We start from the raw sequence: 16,720 nt of genomic DNA, 5'->3' as shown, positions 1-16,720 counted from the left end.
ATACACCACATCCATGGCGGTCACCGTCTTCCTCTTGGCGTGCTCGGTGTAGGTGACGGCATCACGGATCACGTTCTCCAGGAAGACCTTCAACACACCGCGGGTCTCCTCGTAGATCAGACCGGAGATACGCTTCACTCCACCACGGCGAGCCAGACGGCGGATAGCGGGCTTGGTGATTCCCTGGATGTTATCACGGAGCACTTTACGGTGACGCTTAGCGCCTCCTTTACCGAGTCCTTTCCCTCCTTTGCCTCTTCCGCTCATTTTCACTGGTTGAAGTCTTTCAAACAAGATAAAGAATGCTGATGGTTCACTGATATTTAAACCCTGCCTGAGGACGTGATAGAAGACAAGAGGCGGGGCTTCTCTTCTTCTTTGTATTTACCTGAAGGGTGATAATTAAACTCGTTAGCACCACCAGCTGTCTCCTACTGCTTGTTGCTGAAAGTCAAGCAATAAAGTTGTATACTCAAAAATGTACTTTATAATTACTGAAGTACAATATCGAGGACAATCATGTGAGTCTGTGTAGATATATCAGCAGGTATTAATTTAGTGTTCTGTCTGTATTATAGTTTCACGAGCATGAACACATGTTGAGAAGATCCAACTCAAAGTGAACCATGTTAACTGTGTAAGTGTGACTGCAGAATAACAATAGAAATGTGTGCAGTCAGTAAATGGTAGAACACAGTGAGCTCTTATGCAGTTTGAAGTTCAGACAATCTGCTGCCCTTCATGAGATGTTCGTAGAGGCAGATATTTTTCTGTTTGTGGATATTTTTTATCTGTTTTATGGTGTTTATTTTGATACATCATCTTATATTAAAGCGTCCGTTTACATTCAGATATGACATCGTAACACCTCGTCTAGTTCTCTAAGTCAGCAGTTCCCAAACTTTTTAGGCCACGCACCCCCTTCTACATCCCAACTGTTAATGGCACTGTTCATTTGAGAATGCTTGAAAGTGACTTTTATGAGGTGGAAAGTCATGATGAAGCACTCTATACACAGCCCAGAGGATAATCCTGCAAAAGGGTTATTATTCCTTCTTTTTATTTTATGTAGAATAGTTAAATGTGCAAACAGGAAATAAACTTGAAGGATTTCACATGCGATAGCTTTGTGGTGTTACTGTCATGACAACAGAGCCAACAATAAAGTCAAAGTTCAGAGTAAATCAACTCGTTTTACAGTCAGACTCTCACACGTCTCAACGCTACAGCCTGAAACATTCACCCAAATAGTTTAAGCCTTTATTTACATAAATAAATATAATGGATACATACAAGTAATTCAGTGTTTAAGACCACTGACAGTTTATTCACATTCAATTGTGGGAATGTGGCAGAAATAATATTTTATCACCATCATATAATGTTCAATATTTAGGCTATTTGTTTATTGTTCATTCAGCTTCCCTTAAATTGATCGATGGAGCAAACGTTTGAAAAAGCAACTTTTACTTTGAAGGCGAGGCGTCTGTTTAGACTGGACTTCCTTTACTCAATTTTCATTATTCAAGTTCCATAATGTAACAAGCTGATGCTTTGGTGTTGAATTGCACTGCACGTGTTCATTCTATGAGACAACAAACAGACAAAGCATTAACCACGTTCAGGCAGCATCGGCTATGAACTCACACGGAGCAGAGTACATTTAAATTAAGATATAGACATCAGGTAATACTCTCAAACTGACATTGTTCATTATACAACATGAACAATGACAATTAAACCAATTTTGTATTAAATAATGTATTTAAGAGGTCCGGGGATGTAGCCTTCAAGTTATTTAGGTTGTAGAAGAGAATACAGGTACAGAAGGACTTAGTTTATCCGTTGTCACTGATGGTGAAACATGAGTTTGCAGAAGAGGAATGAGCTCTTCAGAGAGAGTGAGGTGGCTCTTAAAAGAGCCGTTGTGGTTTGTGGATCAGCAGACAGTTTAAGCTCGCTCTCCGCGGATGCGACGGGCCAGCTGGATGTCTTTGGGCATGATGGTGACCCTCTTGGCGTGGATGGCGCACAGGTTGGTGTCCTCGAACAGGCCGACCAGGTAAGCCTCACTGGACTCCTGCAGAGCCATAACAGCGGAGCTCTGGAAGCGCAGGTCGGTCTTGAAGTCCTGAGCGATTTCTCTCACCAGACGCTGGAAGGGCAGCTTGCGGATCAGCAGCTCCGTGGATTTCTGGTAGCGACGGATCTCTCTCAGAGCCACGGTACCGGGCCTGTAACGGTGAGGCTTCTTCACGCCGCCGGTGGCCGGGGCGCTCTTACGGGCAGCCTTGGTGGCCAGCTGCTTCCTGGGGGCTTTGCCTCCGGTGGATTTACGAGCGGTCTGCTTGGTTCTTGCCATGACTTCTTCTTTCACTGATCAGGAGGAACATGCAGTCAAAGAGGAGACACGCTGCTCTTAAGCTGTGGGACCGGCTGTGAAATGGTGACGCAGCTTCAGACCTCCGGCTCCTGATTGGTGAGGGCTCCTCCTGGAGCTCAGCCCCGCCCAGAGCAGCGACCCACCGCCCGAGTCTCCGCTGCTCATTGGCGGAAAATGCTTTCAAATTGCCCGCCAAAATGCAGAGTGGTCCGCCCTCTGTTCTTCTGCTGGAAGCCTCTTTTCTGGTTGGTCTGTTTGTCAGGAAACGTCCCACGCGCTCCGCGGACATATAAAAGAGGGTTTCGGTTGTTGGTCAACATTCATTTCTCTAAAAGCATCTAACGACCAGTGGCAGAGGAAAACCCGGAGATTTTCTGTGGTTTAGTGAAAATGTCTAAAGTCCAAATGCTGAGATCTTTAGTCAATCAGCGACTAACTGCGGCTGCTGAGGAGATATTTGGTCTGTTTGAAGGAACAATAGCAGAGTACGAGGAGGAAGTTTCTGCTTTAAAAGAGGAGAACGAGCGACAACAGAAACTACTGGACGCTGTTTTCAACCCTCAGCTTCGGTTACACAGAGCAGACGTCCAGCAGCTGTTGGTGATTAAAGAAGAGGTTCCCCCTGAGCAGCAGGAGTGGAGCTCCAGTCTGGACCAGGAGGACCCAGCGCCAACTCTTTTCAGATGGTGAGTGAATTCTTGGTCTGAGGTCACGGGGTCACAGGTCACATGCTAAACCACAATACGGTGGTGATTTATTGAAAGGCTGTAACATTTAAGACTCGTTGCTTACTATTAATATTATAATGTTACCCAGCTAGTGTTGTTTTGACCATTAAAATAAAAGTTTTGCTGATGTAAATATCTTCTTGTATGAAGTTATTTTGCATGTTTAGATACAGAATTGCAGAAAAATACCAGAAGGCAATTAATGTGTTTATGCATTGACTTCTGCAAGTATGTGTTTTCCTTTGTGTGATGTTATAATTTCTGTTGTCTCCGTTGAGTCACCCAGTCCTACGCACCTGTAAATAAATGTTGGAAAAAGGGAAAGAAAAGAAAAACCGGAGGGAAAGTCAGAGCTAAGGCCAAGACCCGCTCCAGTTCCCAGTCGGTCGTGTTCACAGGCTGCCCCGTCTACCTGGCGGCTGTGCTGGAGTATCTGACCGCTGAGATCCTGGAGTTGGCTGGAAACGCTGCCCGCGACAACAAGAAGTCTCGTATCATCCCCCGTCACCTGCTGCTGGGCGGAGTGACCATCGCTCAGGGCGGCGTGCTGCCCAACATCCAGGCTGTTCTGCTGCCCAAGAAGACCGAGAATGCCTCCAAGTAAACCTGGAGCCTCTCTGACTGCTGGAACCAGAACCTCAAACACTCACCTGATAAAGAGCTTTGTATTCAGGCGTCCCAATAACAAAAACATGCTAATATTTTAAAAACACAATTTGCATTTTTAGACTAAAGTATATTAATTATGGTTATTGATATAAAGCTGATCCCAACAGTTATTCCAGAGGCTGAGGTCACTTTACATACAAACTTTAGTTTGAGTCTCATTTGATTGACACATTAATAATGCTCTATTGATGAAAACAAAGTGAAGCAAGTTATTCGGTTTTGGAAAAACATAATTGCAAAAACATTGTAGTTTGTGTTTTGCTGTTTTCATCTTTTTGAAGTTGTATCTGTAATGAGGCTGCAATTATGTAAAATAAATGATTTCAGACCACAAAGTTTAGAAAGCTGTTTAATGTTTTTCAGGGCTGTAATTACCAATTATTTATTATCAGCTCATCTGAAGATTATTTTCTCAAAAAAACAATTGTCATTAAATGAAAACGCACTAGAAATTAGTCCTAAAATGAAACACACATGTGGCCTTTTCTTTTTCTGTGTGCAGGTACAGCAGTTTACTATACAGTGTTGTCATACATTTATCAAACACACACACACACACAGGTATCAAAATGTAATGTAAGGGGGAACGTTTATTATTTTCTCCTCAAATAACAAAAGCGCAGTACAAGAAAACATTTGTGCTCGAAAAAAAATAACAGAGAAAATGAGGCTGGATCTCTTCTTTGCTGGTCTGGTCATAAGACTTCATCCTCGTAAGAGCCAAATTCAATGTGCTGTTAAATATTCACTTGTATTTACATGTTTAACTTTAATCACATCTGTTTCTACTTTGAATGTTACAAGGATGTCGTTATAATTTGTTATTGTAAGGAATACATGTAAGTGACAGACAACTGTCACTTTAAGGTCACTTTGCGACAGTTACTGACAGTTGTGAGTAATATCTGAAGCAGTATGGAGCCGCACAGTTTTCCGACCGTGTTGTGGAACGTGTTTTGAACCATGTTATGAAACGTGTTATGACACGTGTTATATGGAACGATCTACGTGGATTCAGTTGTGGATAACCTGTGGATACTTAAAGTATGTCCAATTAATCAGCGTACTTTTAGGAAGAAAGGAAGTTGTTTGACTGACTTGTACGAAGGAAATTGGATCAATAAAACACGTATTGCTTTCATCTACGAGCGGCGTCGGTGTGAGCTATGTGCTAAGGACCAGAAACACGCGTCAACTTAAGGTTTACATTCTGCTAAAGATTTGGACGCTACACTCATCACATGCGATGTTTCCTGAGCTCAGCAGCGAATATTGCCTTAACTACAGTATCCAGGTCTGGAATGAGCCCTGATCTTTGTCTCCTCAAGCCTCCTCCAAATTCAGGAATAGTGAGTATGGGAGATTGAGTGAGATAAAAAGTGAGTGACCTGTGAACCAAGTTTGGTTCAAAGCAGACTAACTAACATTGTCCCAGACGATGACGTACCTGGGCTGCTCTGGCCCTTGGTCATTAGGGTCATCAGGCCCCTGGTCATTAGAATCATTAGGCCAGCAATGTGAGAATGTGTGCAGGGTTGTATGGGCCCAGGATTGCCAGATAGTGGGGGACGTCCTTGTTTTTGTCAGGATGAAACCTGCCTCTTCTACGTATATAATAGCTGATGCACAGCATCTGCATTTAGCTCCATGACTCTCTGAAAGAGACGAGACAAAACATTGTATGGAAAGACAGACAAGGATCAGTCAATATGACGTAGCACCATACACTTCCAGATCCAGGACCAATGATGGGATAGTACAGCTGACCTGCACATATTCATATCTCAGTGGTTTTAAACGGTGAAAGTGACTCTGTACAGCTGCTTCATCCTATTTCTACTCTTTCAGTAGACAAGACGTTATCTGCCGTTATCTGGTTCTGCAGTTCTCTGAGTCTGATGCAGTTATTTGCATTGGCCATATTTACAATGTGGGTCTCCTGCTCTGAGGTGGACAGGAGACCTTTTCCACCAGATACTGGTTTTCTTGCGGTTCTGTAAAAACCTTCTCATTATGAAAATACAGTGCATATTGACGACAGCACTTACAGTTACTTCCCTCTTCTCATTTAGAAATATCCAGATGATACGTCGATGTGGAAAAGAAATTGGCAAAATAGTGTAGTGACCAATGTTTACAGTTTTGTAAGAAGTGTGTTGTTAAATTGCAAACTGATAGTAAAACAGAAAACATTCATTTAGTTTGGCACACTTGGTAAATGCTTTGGCAACAAGTGTTTATTGTTTCACAGATAGTGCTTCAACAATCACTGTAATAAACTGTAATAACGGAGGTTTTGAAGGGCCGTCCCTACCTTCACAATAAGTCACAGCTACATTAATACAGCAGCCCTCATCACAGTGACTAATAGTAAACATGGTGCCCTGTGTATGTCAAGAAGAAAAAGTCACTCAACATAATAAGACTTGGTCATTCCAGTTCAAAAGGAAAGCTTTCAGCTGGTTTATGTGGCCATTGTTAGGTTGAGGAACTGGTAATCATGGATTGTAATATGTTTGAATGAAATAGTTGTTGTGTGGGTGTGTTGAGAAGAAGAGGTAACAATTTATATTTAACTGTGCAACCCTGTCTTTTGAAATAAAAAACAAAAAAATAAATCTTGTAACATTTTAAGAACCATTAAAGTTCTTTATTCCAGTGAAGAAGTCGTTGGTAATGAAATCCTTTGTTCTCGGCTCCCTCCAACAATGCTTCTACATAAAGGCAGTTTAGTGCAGTACAAAACCTTTCATCTCTCATAATTACACTGTTGAATAAGCTGCAACTTTTTTTTTGCCTTACTTACTGTTCCTGTCAGACAATAAATCACATTTGCCCCATCTGTTCCCTCTAGATTAATGTAAACCTGTATGTTTTATAACTTTGTATCACGGACAGTAATTTAGTCACTCAAACACTAAAGACATCTGCTCACAGGAACGATTTGGTTCCTGATTTGGTCTTTGGCGCATGCTCAGAAGACAGCCAATCCTGTGCAAACAACAGCACAGTAACGATTAGGTCTTTGGCGCATGCTCAGTCCCGCTCAGAAGACAGCCAATCCTGTGCAAGCAACAGCACAGTCTAATTTGCATCAAGTTGATATATATTGACCGCCCTGTGCTTCTGGGAACATCTTCCGACTCAGAAAAAACCCGGAATCATGCCTGACGCCACCGTCAAAGCGCCCAAGAAGGGCTCAAAGAAAGCCGTCTCTAAGACCGCCGCCAAGACCGGCAAGAAGAGGCGTAAGAGCAGAAAGGAGAGCTACGCCATCTACGTGTACAAGGTGATGAAGCAGGTCCACCCTGATACCGGCATCTCCTCCAAGGCTATGGGCATCATGAACTGCTTCGTGAGCGACATCTTTGAGCGCATCGCCGGTGAGGCCTCTCGTCTGGCTCACTACAACAAGCGCTCCACCATCACTTCCAGGGAGATCCAGACCGCTGTCCGCCTGCTGCTGCCCGGTGAGCTGGCCAAGCACGCCGTGTCTGAGGGAACCAAGGCTGTGACCAAGTACACCAGCTCCAAGTAAACACCTGATGGAGACCAACAACACAAAGGCTCTTTTAAGAGCCACCCACTTCATCTAAAGATGTTTCCTCTGAATATAGAAAATGTTTGTTGGTAAACTGAGACAAAGTGATTAATGGCTGCTGTTTTGCATAGGATTCAAATGGTTATACTTCAGAGGTTATGCAATCTATTTATGTACAGCAGTAATGCACTCAAGTGCGTGTGTCCGATTTGTATTTTTATTTAGTTGTACTTGTTAAAGCGTCTCTCAGGGCTCTCCTTGAATTGAGTAGGACACAGTTATAGAACTGGAAAACTAAAGTCCTTGTATGAGCGATTTCATGGAAATTTAACTCCTTAAATATTTATTTATACAGTGCAAAATAGAATTTTGTGTGTGTGTGTGTGTGTGTGTGTGTGTGTGTGTGTGTGTGTGTGTGAATCGACCAACATCCAGAGGAAGGATAGCAGTTCTGACACGAAGATCTTGTAGATAACAGAGATCGAACACCTGATTCAGGGCCAATATATAGTGTGACCTCACTTTTTAGGCGTGAGCGCCGTCTTTGGGACGTCTTTCACTACTTCAGTTCTTCTTTCAGTCCATGAGGAGGAACCAGAGAGAGATGACATTACACATCTGACTTTGAGTCAGAGATCATTTTCTGCTTTCTTGTGAGGTGCCCTGCTCTACAGGTTCTGTCTTGTATATTATCATTCTATGATTGTGTTTTCTGCTGATATCTACTAAACATGTTTACAGCACAAACTGCATTTTTCTAGAATATTGAGCACTGACGCCAGAAGGGCTGAACTCTGTTGTTCAGTAACATTAAGTTTATATCTGTAGATCAAAGACCTGTTGATGGTCTGTGTGAGATACAGATCACTAAGTTACATTCAACATCTGTTACTATAACCTGCTTTATAGAGGCTGATGGCCAAAAATATCATCTTATAAAGGATTTCAGGATATTAATTAGGATCTTAGGATATTAATTAGGATCTTAATGTAGGTGCTCAGTGAACTTTGAAGTTCAGTGGATACTCCTGAAGACATCCAGCCACTAACTGTCTGTGGAGATCTGGTTTCTCTCTGCGTATTGTTTTTCCCACATTTGACACCTGTGAATAACATTCAAGCTTGTGATTTCAATTATTTTAAGATTATGCATCCCTTACTTTAATTGAGGTTTATACTTATATTTTACATTATGTGCATGATATGATTACATTTATTATATATTTTATAAATAATATATATATGGTTTTACAGAGCAAGTATTACAGTTATATTCTATCCTTGGCAGGCTTCTCAACCTTTGAGTCAGCGTTCTGTCTCCTGTGAAGCTTTGCAGCACATTTATCATGTTTTGCAGCTCACTCTTCAACTTCCAGACATAAGTTGATGCCGATCTCCTCCTGTATGTATGTATGTTTAGATGTTACATTTTACTATTTGATACTTGTTAAGAATCGTGTGTAGCTATGAGCAATGGAACGTCCTTAAATGTATCATTTTTCTTCCTTAAAAAGTAACCGTTATGTCCGCTCTTAATAACTTGTGAAAAAACAGGAAAATTCGTTATTTTTCTATATTATTGTAATAAATTAGGTGACTTTCACTGAATAACCATTGTTTACTTGTGTTTTGTCTCTATATTCTAAGACAAAGCTTGTTATAACATTAAGAACAAACAGGAAAATGCTCTTTATGAAGATGTGGGTGGCTCTTAAAAGAGCCTTTTATAGGAGCGTTGGTACTTCAGACTGATAACAGCTCACTTCTTCTTGGGTGCTGCTTTCTTGGCTTTGGGCTTGGCAGCCTTCTTTGCGGGGGCTTTCTTGGCTGCGGGGGCCTTTTTGACCACCTTCTTGGGGCTCTTGGTGGCCTTTTTGGGGCTCTTGGCTACCTTCTTTGGGCTCTTGACGGGTTTCTTGGCCGCTGCGGGTTTCTTTGCCTTCTTGGGTGATTTCTTAGCGGCTGCTGCTGGTTTCTTTACCGCCGCTGTCTTGGTCTTTTTGGCCGCTGCGGGTTTCTTAGCTGCGGGCTTCTTGACTGTAGGAGCGGTTTTCTTTGCCGGTTTCTCGACAGCCGTCTTACTCATCTTGAAGGAGCCAGAGGCCCCGGTCCCCTTGGTCTGGACCAGAGTCCCCCTTGTCACCAGGCTCTTGATGGCGGTCTTGACGCGGGAGTTGTTCTTCTCCACATCGTATCCATCGGCGGTCAGAGCCTTCTTCACGGCGGCAGCAGACACGCCGCTCCGCTCCTTGGATGCGGCCACAGCTTTAACGATGAGCTCACCGACGCTGGGACCAGCCTTCTTCGGCCTGGACACCTTCTTCTTCGCTGCTTTGGCCGCCGCGGGGGCTGGAGCTGGAGCTACTTCTGCCATTTTCTATCGTTGTGTTAGTAGTCACGAGAACACGAGAGTCTGACTGACTGTTGAAGAGCTCAGAGCACGGGGCTGCACTTAAACACACCATGAGAACCGTGGAGACTCAACCCAGCCCGGGACTCCTCAGTGCAGTCTGAAAGCAGAGTCACTTGTGTTTTCTCTTCACTGATAAAGACTCAAAACTAAATGTGGAAGAAGTACTGAAGGCTGACGGTGAAGGGAGCCGATAGCGGACTAGTGTCTCTTCATATTGAAGTCATGTAGAGCTCTGATGATCTCTGTGTTGTGTTTGAGGAGCCTCCAAACCTCACCTCCTCACCGCCGTGGACAGCACTGATCAGCGGCTTTTCCCACTCATTTCTCTCTAAAAATGAATTAAAATGCATCAGAGCTCCATCAAAAGTCGTTTCACAACTGCTCCACATGTTTGTTCAGAGTCTCGATGTAAAAACAAGCATCTGATGTTGATCAGTGTTTAATAAACTGAAGTTATTCTGGGAGCAGCAAACACACTGATGATGGTCGAGGCTTATGGTGCAGTTCAGCCAGACTTCCTATCAGAGCTGCTCACTGTGAACATGTCCTCTGCTGATGATAACTTTTAATAGAAATAGTTATACTATTAATGATCAAACACACTGACAAACAAATGCAATCTGTCTGGGAGAGCAACGTACTGCTTCAAATGTTACAGTAACACGGTTTCATTGATACTGTCAGAGCCAAACAGATATTACTTTTATTCTGCTGAGTTATACAGCAGATCAAATTGTAAATAAATTATATATACTATATGTAATTTTTCTAACAGCTTCTAAAAATGTCAAACACTATTACCATACATTATATTAATATTTTCATTATTATACTCTTATTTTACAAACACAAAGGATTCAGTTCCAAACTTTGGACCTGTTGTATAAGTGTACAAACTACCCGTGTTTATATAATACTGTACATATCATTGCTTTGTATTTCCGGGGCAGTGATGTTAAAATACATTTAATTGCATTAAATGTCTTGTTAAATGGATTCATGATGCACTGACCTGAAGAGGTATGTATGGTTTAAAATGTATTGTTTCACATTCTATGTAGAGGAAGAGAAATGTTTATAATACAAAACATAGATTAGGTAGTACATTTGTAGTAAAGGAATACATCTCGTCAGTGTGCTCAAGCTATACTCAGTCACTAGAAGTATCTATATTGTGTCTGTGGCCCAATACAAAAGACTTGATGTGTGATATTGGGCTGTACCAATAAACCTAGTTTGACAGCTGAGATGAGTAAATGCTTTGTGTTTAGTACTGTGCCTTCCTAATCATTACTCTGACATAACATGTTTGCTTCTGACTCTCAGCCCATCTTGAAAAAAAAAAAAAAAAAACGAAGCTGGATCAGATGGTTTCATAAATTTAAGTCTGGTTGATATCATTTATTTATAAATATTCTTTTCAAAAACAGACCTGGACCATCAGTAAAAAAAAAAAAAGGCACAAAAACAAACTAAAGCCTCAGATATTACAATAGCCTCATCACAAACAAATTAACTTCAGTAAAATAGATAACACCTTCATGGATGTTTCATCCAGACAACTTTCCTGCTCCCAGCTTTGGGTTGCAGTATTTCTTCCTTTATTAAACACTTAACCCAAACCCTAGTTGACCTGCTGACACCTTAAAAATGGTGGTTTGTGTTTTCACAAGATGTACAGCTCTGTTAAGAAGTGACCCGCGTTCTTCTCCAGGATACCAGCTCTTTCATTGAGTAAGTGTGTGGCCCTTAAAAGGGCCTTTGATGGTTTGATAACGAGCAGTTAGAGTTTAACCGCCGAAGCCGTACAGAGTGCGTCCCTGTCGCTTCAGAGCATACACCACATCCATGGCGGTCACCGTCTTCCTCTTGGCGTGCTCGGTGTAGGTGACGGCATCACGGATCACGTTCTCCAGGAAGACCTTCAACACACCGCGGGTCTCCTCGTAGATCAGACCGGAGATGCGCTTCACTCCACCACGGCGAGCCAGACGGCGGATAGCGGGCTTGGTGATTCCCTGGATGTTATCACGGAGCACTTTACGGTGACGCTTAGCGCCTCCTTTACCGAGTCCTTTCCCTCCTTTGCCTCTTCCGCTCATTTTCACTGGTCAAAGTATTTTGTAATATGAAGAATGCTGATGGTTCACTGATATTTAAACCCTGTCTGAGGACGTGATAGAGGACATGGGGGGGGGGGGGGGGGGGGGGGCGAGGCTTCTCTTCTTCTTTGGATTTAACTGAAGGGTGATGTGTAACTTGGTGCACCCTAAAGGACTGTTAGAGATATTGGACTAACAAGTTCAGGTTAAAAGGGCTTTATTTAAGTTTTTGAATGGAACAGGTTTATATCCAGAATATAACTTCTACATGAAGTCTTTTTTTTTAAATTTGTAATAATATTATTGTGTTTATGACAATTGTCATAAAGCCATGATGTTACACACTCCGGTACAGTAGGTGGCGGCATGCACCTTAAACGTGTGTTTGTAGTCCGCCAATAAACATAAAAGAAGCAATGCGTGTCTCCTCCATAGTTTGTTGCATATGGGCACAATAGGTACTTAAAAGGTGTACTAAAGTACATTATCAAGGACAATTATGTTGTGTGTCTACGTAGACATATCAGCAGATATTCATTTAGTGTTCTGTCTGTTGTATAGTCTCACTGAGTCGTCGTTTTTTCGACTGTCTCACTGTATTTATTTTATATTTTGTTATTAATCATGAAGTGATGAAACATTTACATAGTGTGGTTTAGCCTAATTTCTGGTCTGTGGGCGTTCAAATTAAACAATATGGAAATGAAACCGGAGTGAGAAGCAAAGTCAAAGCTACATTTCAGAGGATTGACTTCAGACTTTGTTCTTCATGAACTGACACCACCAGAGCTGATGTCTATGTAGAGCAGCGGTTCCCAAACTTTTTAGGCCACCCAGGGATTGGGGGTGCGTGAACCCGGTCGGGATGTAGAAGGGGCCGGGATGTAGAAGGGGCCCCTTCCACATCCCGACCGGGTTCACGCACCCCCAATCCCCCACACCTTAAAAATTTTTTTTTTAACAGAGCCTATTTATAGCCGCATAACAATCGTACCAATGAGAGAACAGTTTGCTCGCGCGTGGCTTTGTTTACAAGATTTAGTCCGCTGTTAAATGTTGCAGTGTGAACACAAACCGAACAAAGGGGCAACTGCAACATTGTATCATATTAATCCCTGAATCAGAACAAAGCAAACGAACTACGGGTGTGAAAACGCCCTGAAACACTGCAACAAAGTTTCAATACATTTCAGTTACACAAGGCGTCACTTTTAAAGAGCAAAGGATGGCGAGGACACATTGTGTGAGGTAGCCTCTTGCTATTCTGTAACTGACCAGATATGAAGCCCGTAGTGCGTGTTTTGTAGACCCAACACATGAATGAGACTGCAGTTGTTTTTGGCTGTTTTGTAACTCCTCCGATTTCGATATAAAAAATGTAAGGGGCTTTTGACTTGCACTGGCATGCTTGGTGTTCAGGTGGCGACGTAAATAAGAGGGCTTCAGACAGCTGTTAGCCAGAACCTCACTGCACACCACGCACTGTGGCTTTAGGCAATCTGCATTGCCACAGATCATTTTCATAATTGTTCCTCTTTTTTTTCCCAGTCTGATGCTCACTCTCGTTTCCTCTTTTTTCCGCGATGGGCCTTTGTGCTCCCGATTTGTCTGTGCTATCCCTTCCTCCTTTTCGGTCTCCTCTGACTCCTGCTCGATTTCCTCTCTCTCTCTCTCTCTCTCTCTCTCTCTCTCTCTCTCTCTCTCTCTCTCTCCTCTTTTATGACTGATGGCTTCAGATGTCCCACCTGACAGGTTCCCAGATTTCAGCCAATTTAGCATATTTGCATGAACGTTGCAGAATGAATGAAGTTAGCTGTTAGCTGACGTTAGCTGCACAAGCTAGGCTACGTGTACGTGTGTATGTACAAGACAGTCTGGCGGCAGGAGCAGAAGTGCACTTCTGCTCCTGCATACAGATCTTCTGCATACAGTCACTGTTATACAGATCCTGCAGCTGCGCCCCAGAGGCACGGAGAACAACTGCAGGTGTGTTTCAGACTATATACCTAACTCGTATATAGATAAAGATGACAATCTGTGACTTTTCCCTTTTATTGTAGTCTAAGTTGATACAGGTCCATCTACACCGGAGCCACGCCCACAATTAACAACACAATCTTTAAACTTCTGTCAGCTGCAATTAACAAACGCACACAAACGTACAGAGTAAGATGAATATATAGCTGTGACCATCAGAGGGTGCTGTTGTTCTAGATGTGACGTGGAGCCTCATTTACTGCATCTCTTGTTGCAAAGTGTTCAATTAGCTGTAAATAGCTACAGCTGTGGACAGCTGTGCAGGTAGATGTACCAGTTTAGGGGTATAATTTTCGTTTCAGGTGTAGGAGGTCGCTGGTTAAAAACCCATAAATACCCTCTTTTAACCTCTGGGGGCCATTTGTAAAACAATGTGTTTCTTTGAAATACAATTTTATCAACAAGTTGTATCCACTCCTGGGATAGAAGAAGAAAGCAATAGTTTTGTGATCTAACTTTCCACTAGATGAGGTTCAGGACACGTGCCACGTCACCTGTTAGAAGACTTTAATGATAGATACAGATTAACAATTGTAAACCCTTTTAAAGTTTGTACACTAGTCTTCACTTTGAGTGTTTTCTAGACGAGTACTCTGCTTTTAACTACTGGGGTCAAAGGTCACAAAAGCCAGGACATACATGACTGCCAACAGTCTGTTGCGACATGAAGCCTACTGTACACTAAATAACTGTTGGTATAGAGTGGTGCAGTGATGAAATATATTAGTAGACCAGCCCGGAAGTAAGCATCACAGTGGTTCCCTCAGGGAAAAAAACGCCAATTGGATTTTGGAATATTGCAGAAAAACAAATCTGCAGCAAACAAACGTTGATATTTACAAGTTTTGTTCAGCAAGATAAACCTCACAAGTAAACACCACTTAATGATTTTTGAAGCGCGAATGTAATCTCCAGAAGTAAAGGCTATAAACGAACTACACCACGGTTCTACGGTACCATGAGTGTGAGTATACGCAAGCAGTCTCGTTTAGCCACGTGTTAGCAACTGTCCTTTAGCCGTATCGTAGAACAAAACGTTAAAATTTCTTAAGCTTGTGTTAACCACAGACCTTATATCAGGCGTCTAACCAAAAAAAACAAAACACAGACTTTGAGATAAGATAATGTTATGGCCATAACTTCTGGACACAGGGAGAAACCCCCCCCTTGCAGCCATGTTCTCTCAATCGCCTCCAAAACACAACAGCAGGTTAAAGTAAAAATCAAATGGATTTATTATCCAAGAAGCATAACAACAGATACAGACAGTTACAAACCAAATCACACTACTAATAACAAAACAAACCTATGTATAAAATGAAAGGTGAGATCCAATCCGAGCCACCCAGGAGGCTGGTCTGCCTCCTTGGTGGCCAGCAGAAGATCTGAAGATCCCCCAGAGCTTCAAACCCTTTGTCCCCCCAGAGTTACATTCCTCAGCTCATCGATCAGCTCATTGATTGGCTGAAGTCCAACAAGCCCCACCTGGGCTATGCCCCATTTTCCTAAACTTCACACCTCTCCCAGCCACTTTCACACAACCCCCGCTCCAGCACATTCCTCAAACCCCCTCTCACAGACACTTAATGCATGAAATGACCAGATTCCTACAAGTAAATATACTGTATCACATTATATCCATAATTAGGAGCGCTTTAAAACTTAAATTCCTCACAATAACCAGAAGCGTAAATACGCTGATTCATTTCCAGGTTTAAGGACTTCTTCCTGCAGCACTCTAATATTCCCTGGGGGATATGAAGGCTGACCACTATGAGTGCAAATATACATTATACTACATAGCATGCTTGTTGTGTCCCTCTTTTGAATTGTGTGATGTTGCCAATTTATCATGTTTTTTAAATAAAAATCAACAACAAAGAACACAGCGTGACACATTATTCTTTGGCCAAATGACACACTATTCTCTTGATAATGTTCACAGCATATCACAAGAGAGAACTACACCGTTCAGTGCACAGCTAGTTTTAGAAGGGACGCCTCATTCACTGTTGCTCACAGTGTGGCAAAGACTAACTTTGCTGCTATAGACTGCAGCTCTCGCTGGGCTCTCCCAACAGGAACGGGACTTTGTTTGTGTAGCTCATGTGGTCAAATTCAGGATGTTTGTTTTTGAATTAGGGGGAAATATTTAGTTCTGACTGGCTGGAGAGCAGCTCTGTCTCCGATATCCCTTCCTTGCACAGCTTCCAAGCAACAGACATGTTGTTGTGTTTGGCAGGATTTAGTGGAGGAAAATAGAGTGCCAAAATACAAAGAAAAGTACCATTGTAAATACTAAATAACATCTTTAGTACATCAGAAGATAAGATTACTGGCATAAATCAACGTGAACATGTGCTTAAAAGTATGTCAGCGTCTGTAATAAAAGATGAAATACAACAGTAAATAACATTTTAGAAAATCACTAATGCTTTGGTAAATTTCAACCTTGATTTGGCACGAGTGGCACATCCACGGGAGATGTCAGCATTTATCCTGTGGATGGTGTCAGGATGGAAGTCTCTTGGTGGGAGGATGGTGGAGATAATGAAAACCTAAATGGGAAAACCTGAAATAAGAGTTTTGTTGCTATGAAGGGGTTTACCCTATTACTCTATAACTTCCCTTGAGTGAGAGGAAAACTGTGCTAGAGTTTGGTGTCTTTAATCCTTTTAATTTTTGTACTTAGCTTTAGCGTGACACGTTTGCTAAGTTAGCTTCGTGACTGTATTTTATAGTCTTCTATAATCCTTTTCTTTTTGGGTTCCTCCCAAAAGATTGTCCCCTCGCCATTTTCAGTATTTAGTACGTTTATCTGAGTTTAAAACTGTTTAATTTGTTACT

General features: G+C 42.2%; 3 protein-coding genes across 4 annotated transcripts; 2 read left to right on the top strand and 1 right to left on the bottom strand.

The window, feature by feature from the left end:
- The first annotated feature begins 2,720 nt into the window (after positions 1-2,720).
- Positions 2,721-4,382, top strand: LOC116398222 (histone H2A-like). 2 transcript variants are annotated; one of them, XM_031874340.1, is made up of 2 exons: positions 2,721-3,069; positions 3,398-4,382. In XM_031874340.1, the coding sequence occupies exons 1-2, from the start codon at positions 3,067-3,069 to the stop codon at positions 3,713-3,715; spliced, it is 321 nt and encodes a 106-aa protein (XP_031730200.1). In that variant the 5' UTR covers positions 2,721-3,066; the 3' UTR covers positions 3,716-4,382. The 2 variants fall into 2 exon arrangements, with proteins under 2 accessions (XP_031730200.1, XP_031730199.1); XM_031874339.1 differs by having other exon boundaries at positions 3,390-3,484.
- Positions 4,383-6,902: 2,520 nt separating this feature from the next.
- Positions 6,903-7,367, top strand: LOC116398221 (histone H2B-like). The gene has a single exon (XM_031874338.1). It carries the CDS (start codon positions 6,944-6,946, stop codon positions 7,316-7,318), a length of 375 nt encoding a protein of 124 aa, XP_031730198.1. The 5' UTR covers positions 6,903-6,943; the 3' UTR covers positions 7,319-7,367.
- A 1,659-nt stretch (positions 7,368-9,026) lies between these two features.
- Positions 9,027-10,101, bottom strand: LOC116398220 (histone H1-like). Its single transcript, XM_031874337.1, has one exon. It carries the CDS (start codon positions 9,693-9,695, stop codon positions 9,081-9,083), a length of 615 nt encoding a protein of 204 aa, XP_031730197.1. The 5' UTR covers positions 9,696-10,101; the 3' UTR covers positions 9,027-9,080.
- Positions 10,102-16,720: the final 6,619 nt, after the last annotated feature.

This window comes from Anarrhichthys ocellatus, unplaced genomic scaffold (genome assembly GCF_004355925.1).
Source record: "Anarrhichthys ocellatus isolate YVR2014 unplaced genomic scaffold, GSC_Weel_1.0 scaffold80, whole genome shotgun sequence".
NCBI classification, from domain to species: domain Eukaryota; kingdom Metazoa; phylum Chordata; class Actinopteri; order Perciformes; family Anarhichadidae; genus Anarrhichthys; species Anarrhichthys ocellatus.
Note: the sequence above shows the minus strand (reverse complement) of the source record. Positions and strands in the feature narration are given on the sequence as shown.

Bases quoted from the DNA above. Each gene is read 5' to 3' on its own strand.
- LOC116398221 (XM_031874338.1), top strand. From the start codon at position 6,944: ATGCCTGACGCCACCGTCAAAGCGCCCAAGAAGGGCTCAAAGAAAGCC.
- LOC116398220 (XM_031874337.1), bottom strand. From the start codon at position 9,695: ATGGCAGAAGTAGCTCCAGCTCCAGCCCCCGCGGCGGCCAAAGCAGCG.
- LOC116398222 (XM_031874339.1), top strand. From the start codon at position 2,774: ATGTCTAAAGTCCAAATGCTGAGATCTTTAGTCAATCAGCGACTAACT. The intron at 3,070-3,389 runs GTGAGTGAATTC...GTCTCCGTTGAG, and splicing joins GCGCCAACTCTTTTCAGATG to TCACCCAGTCCTACGCACCT.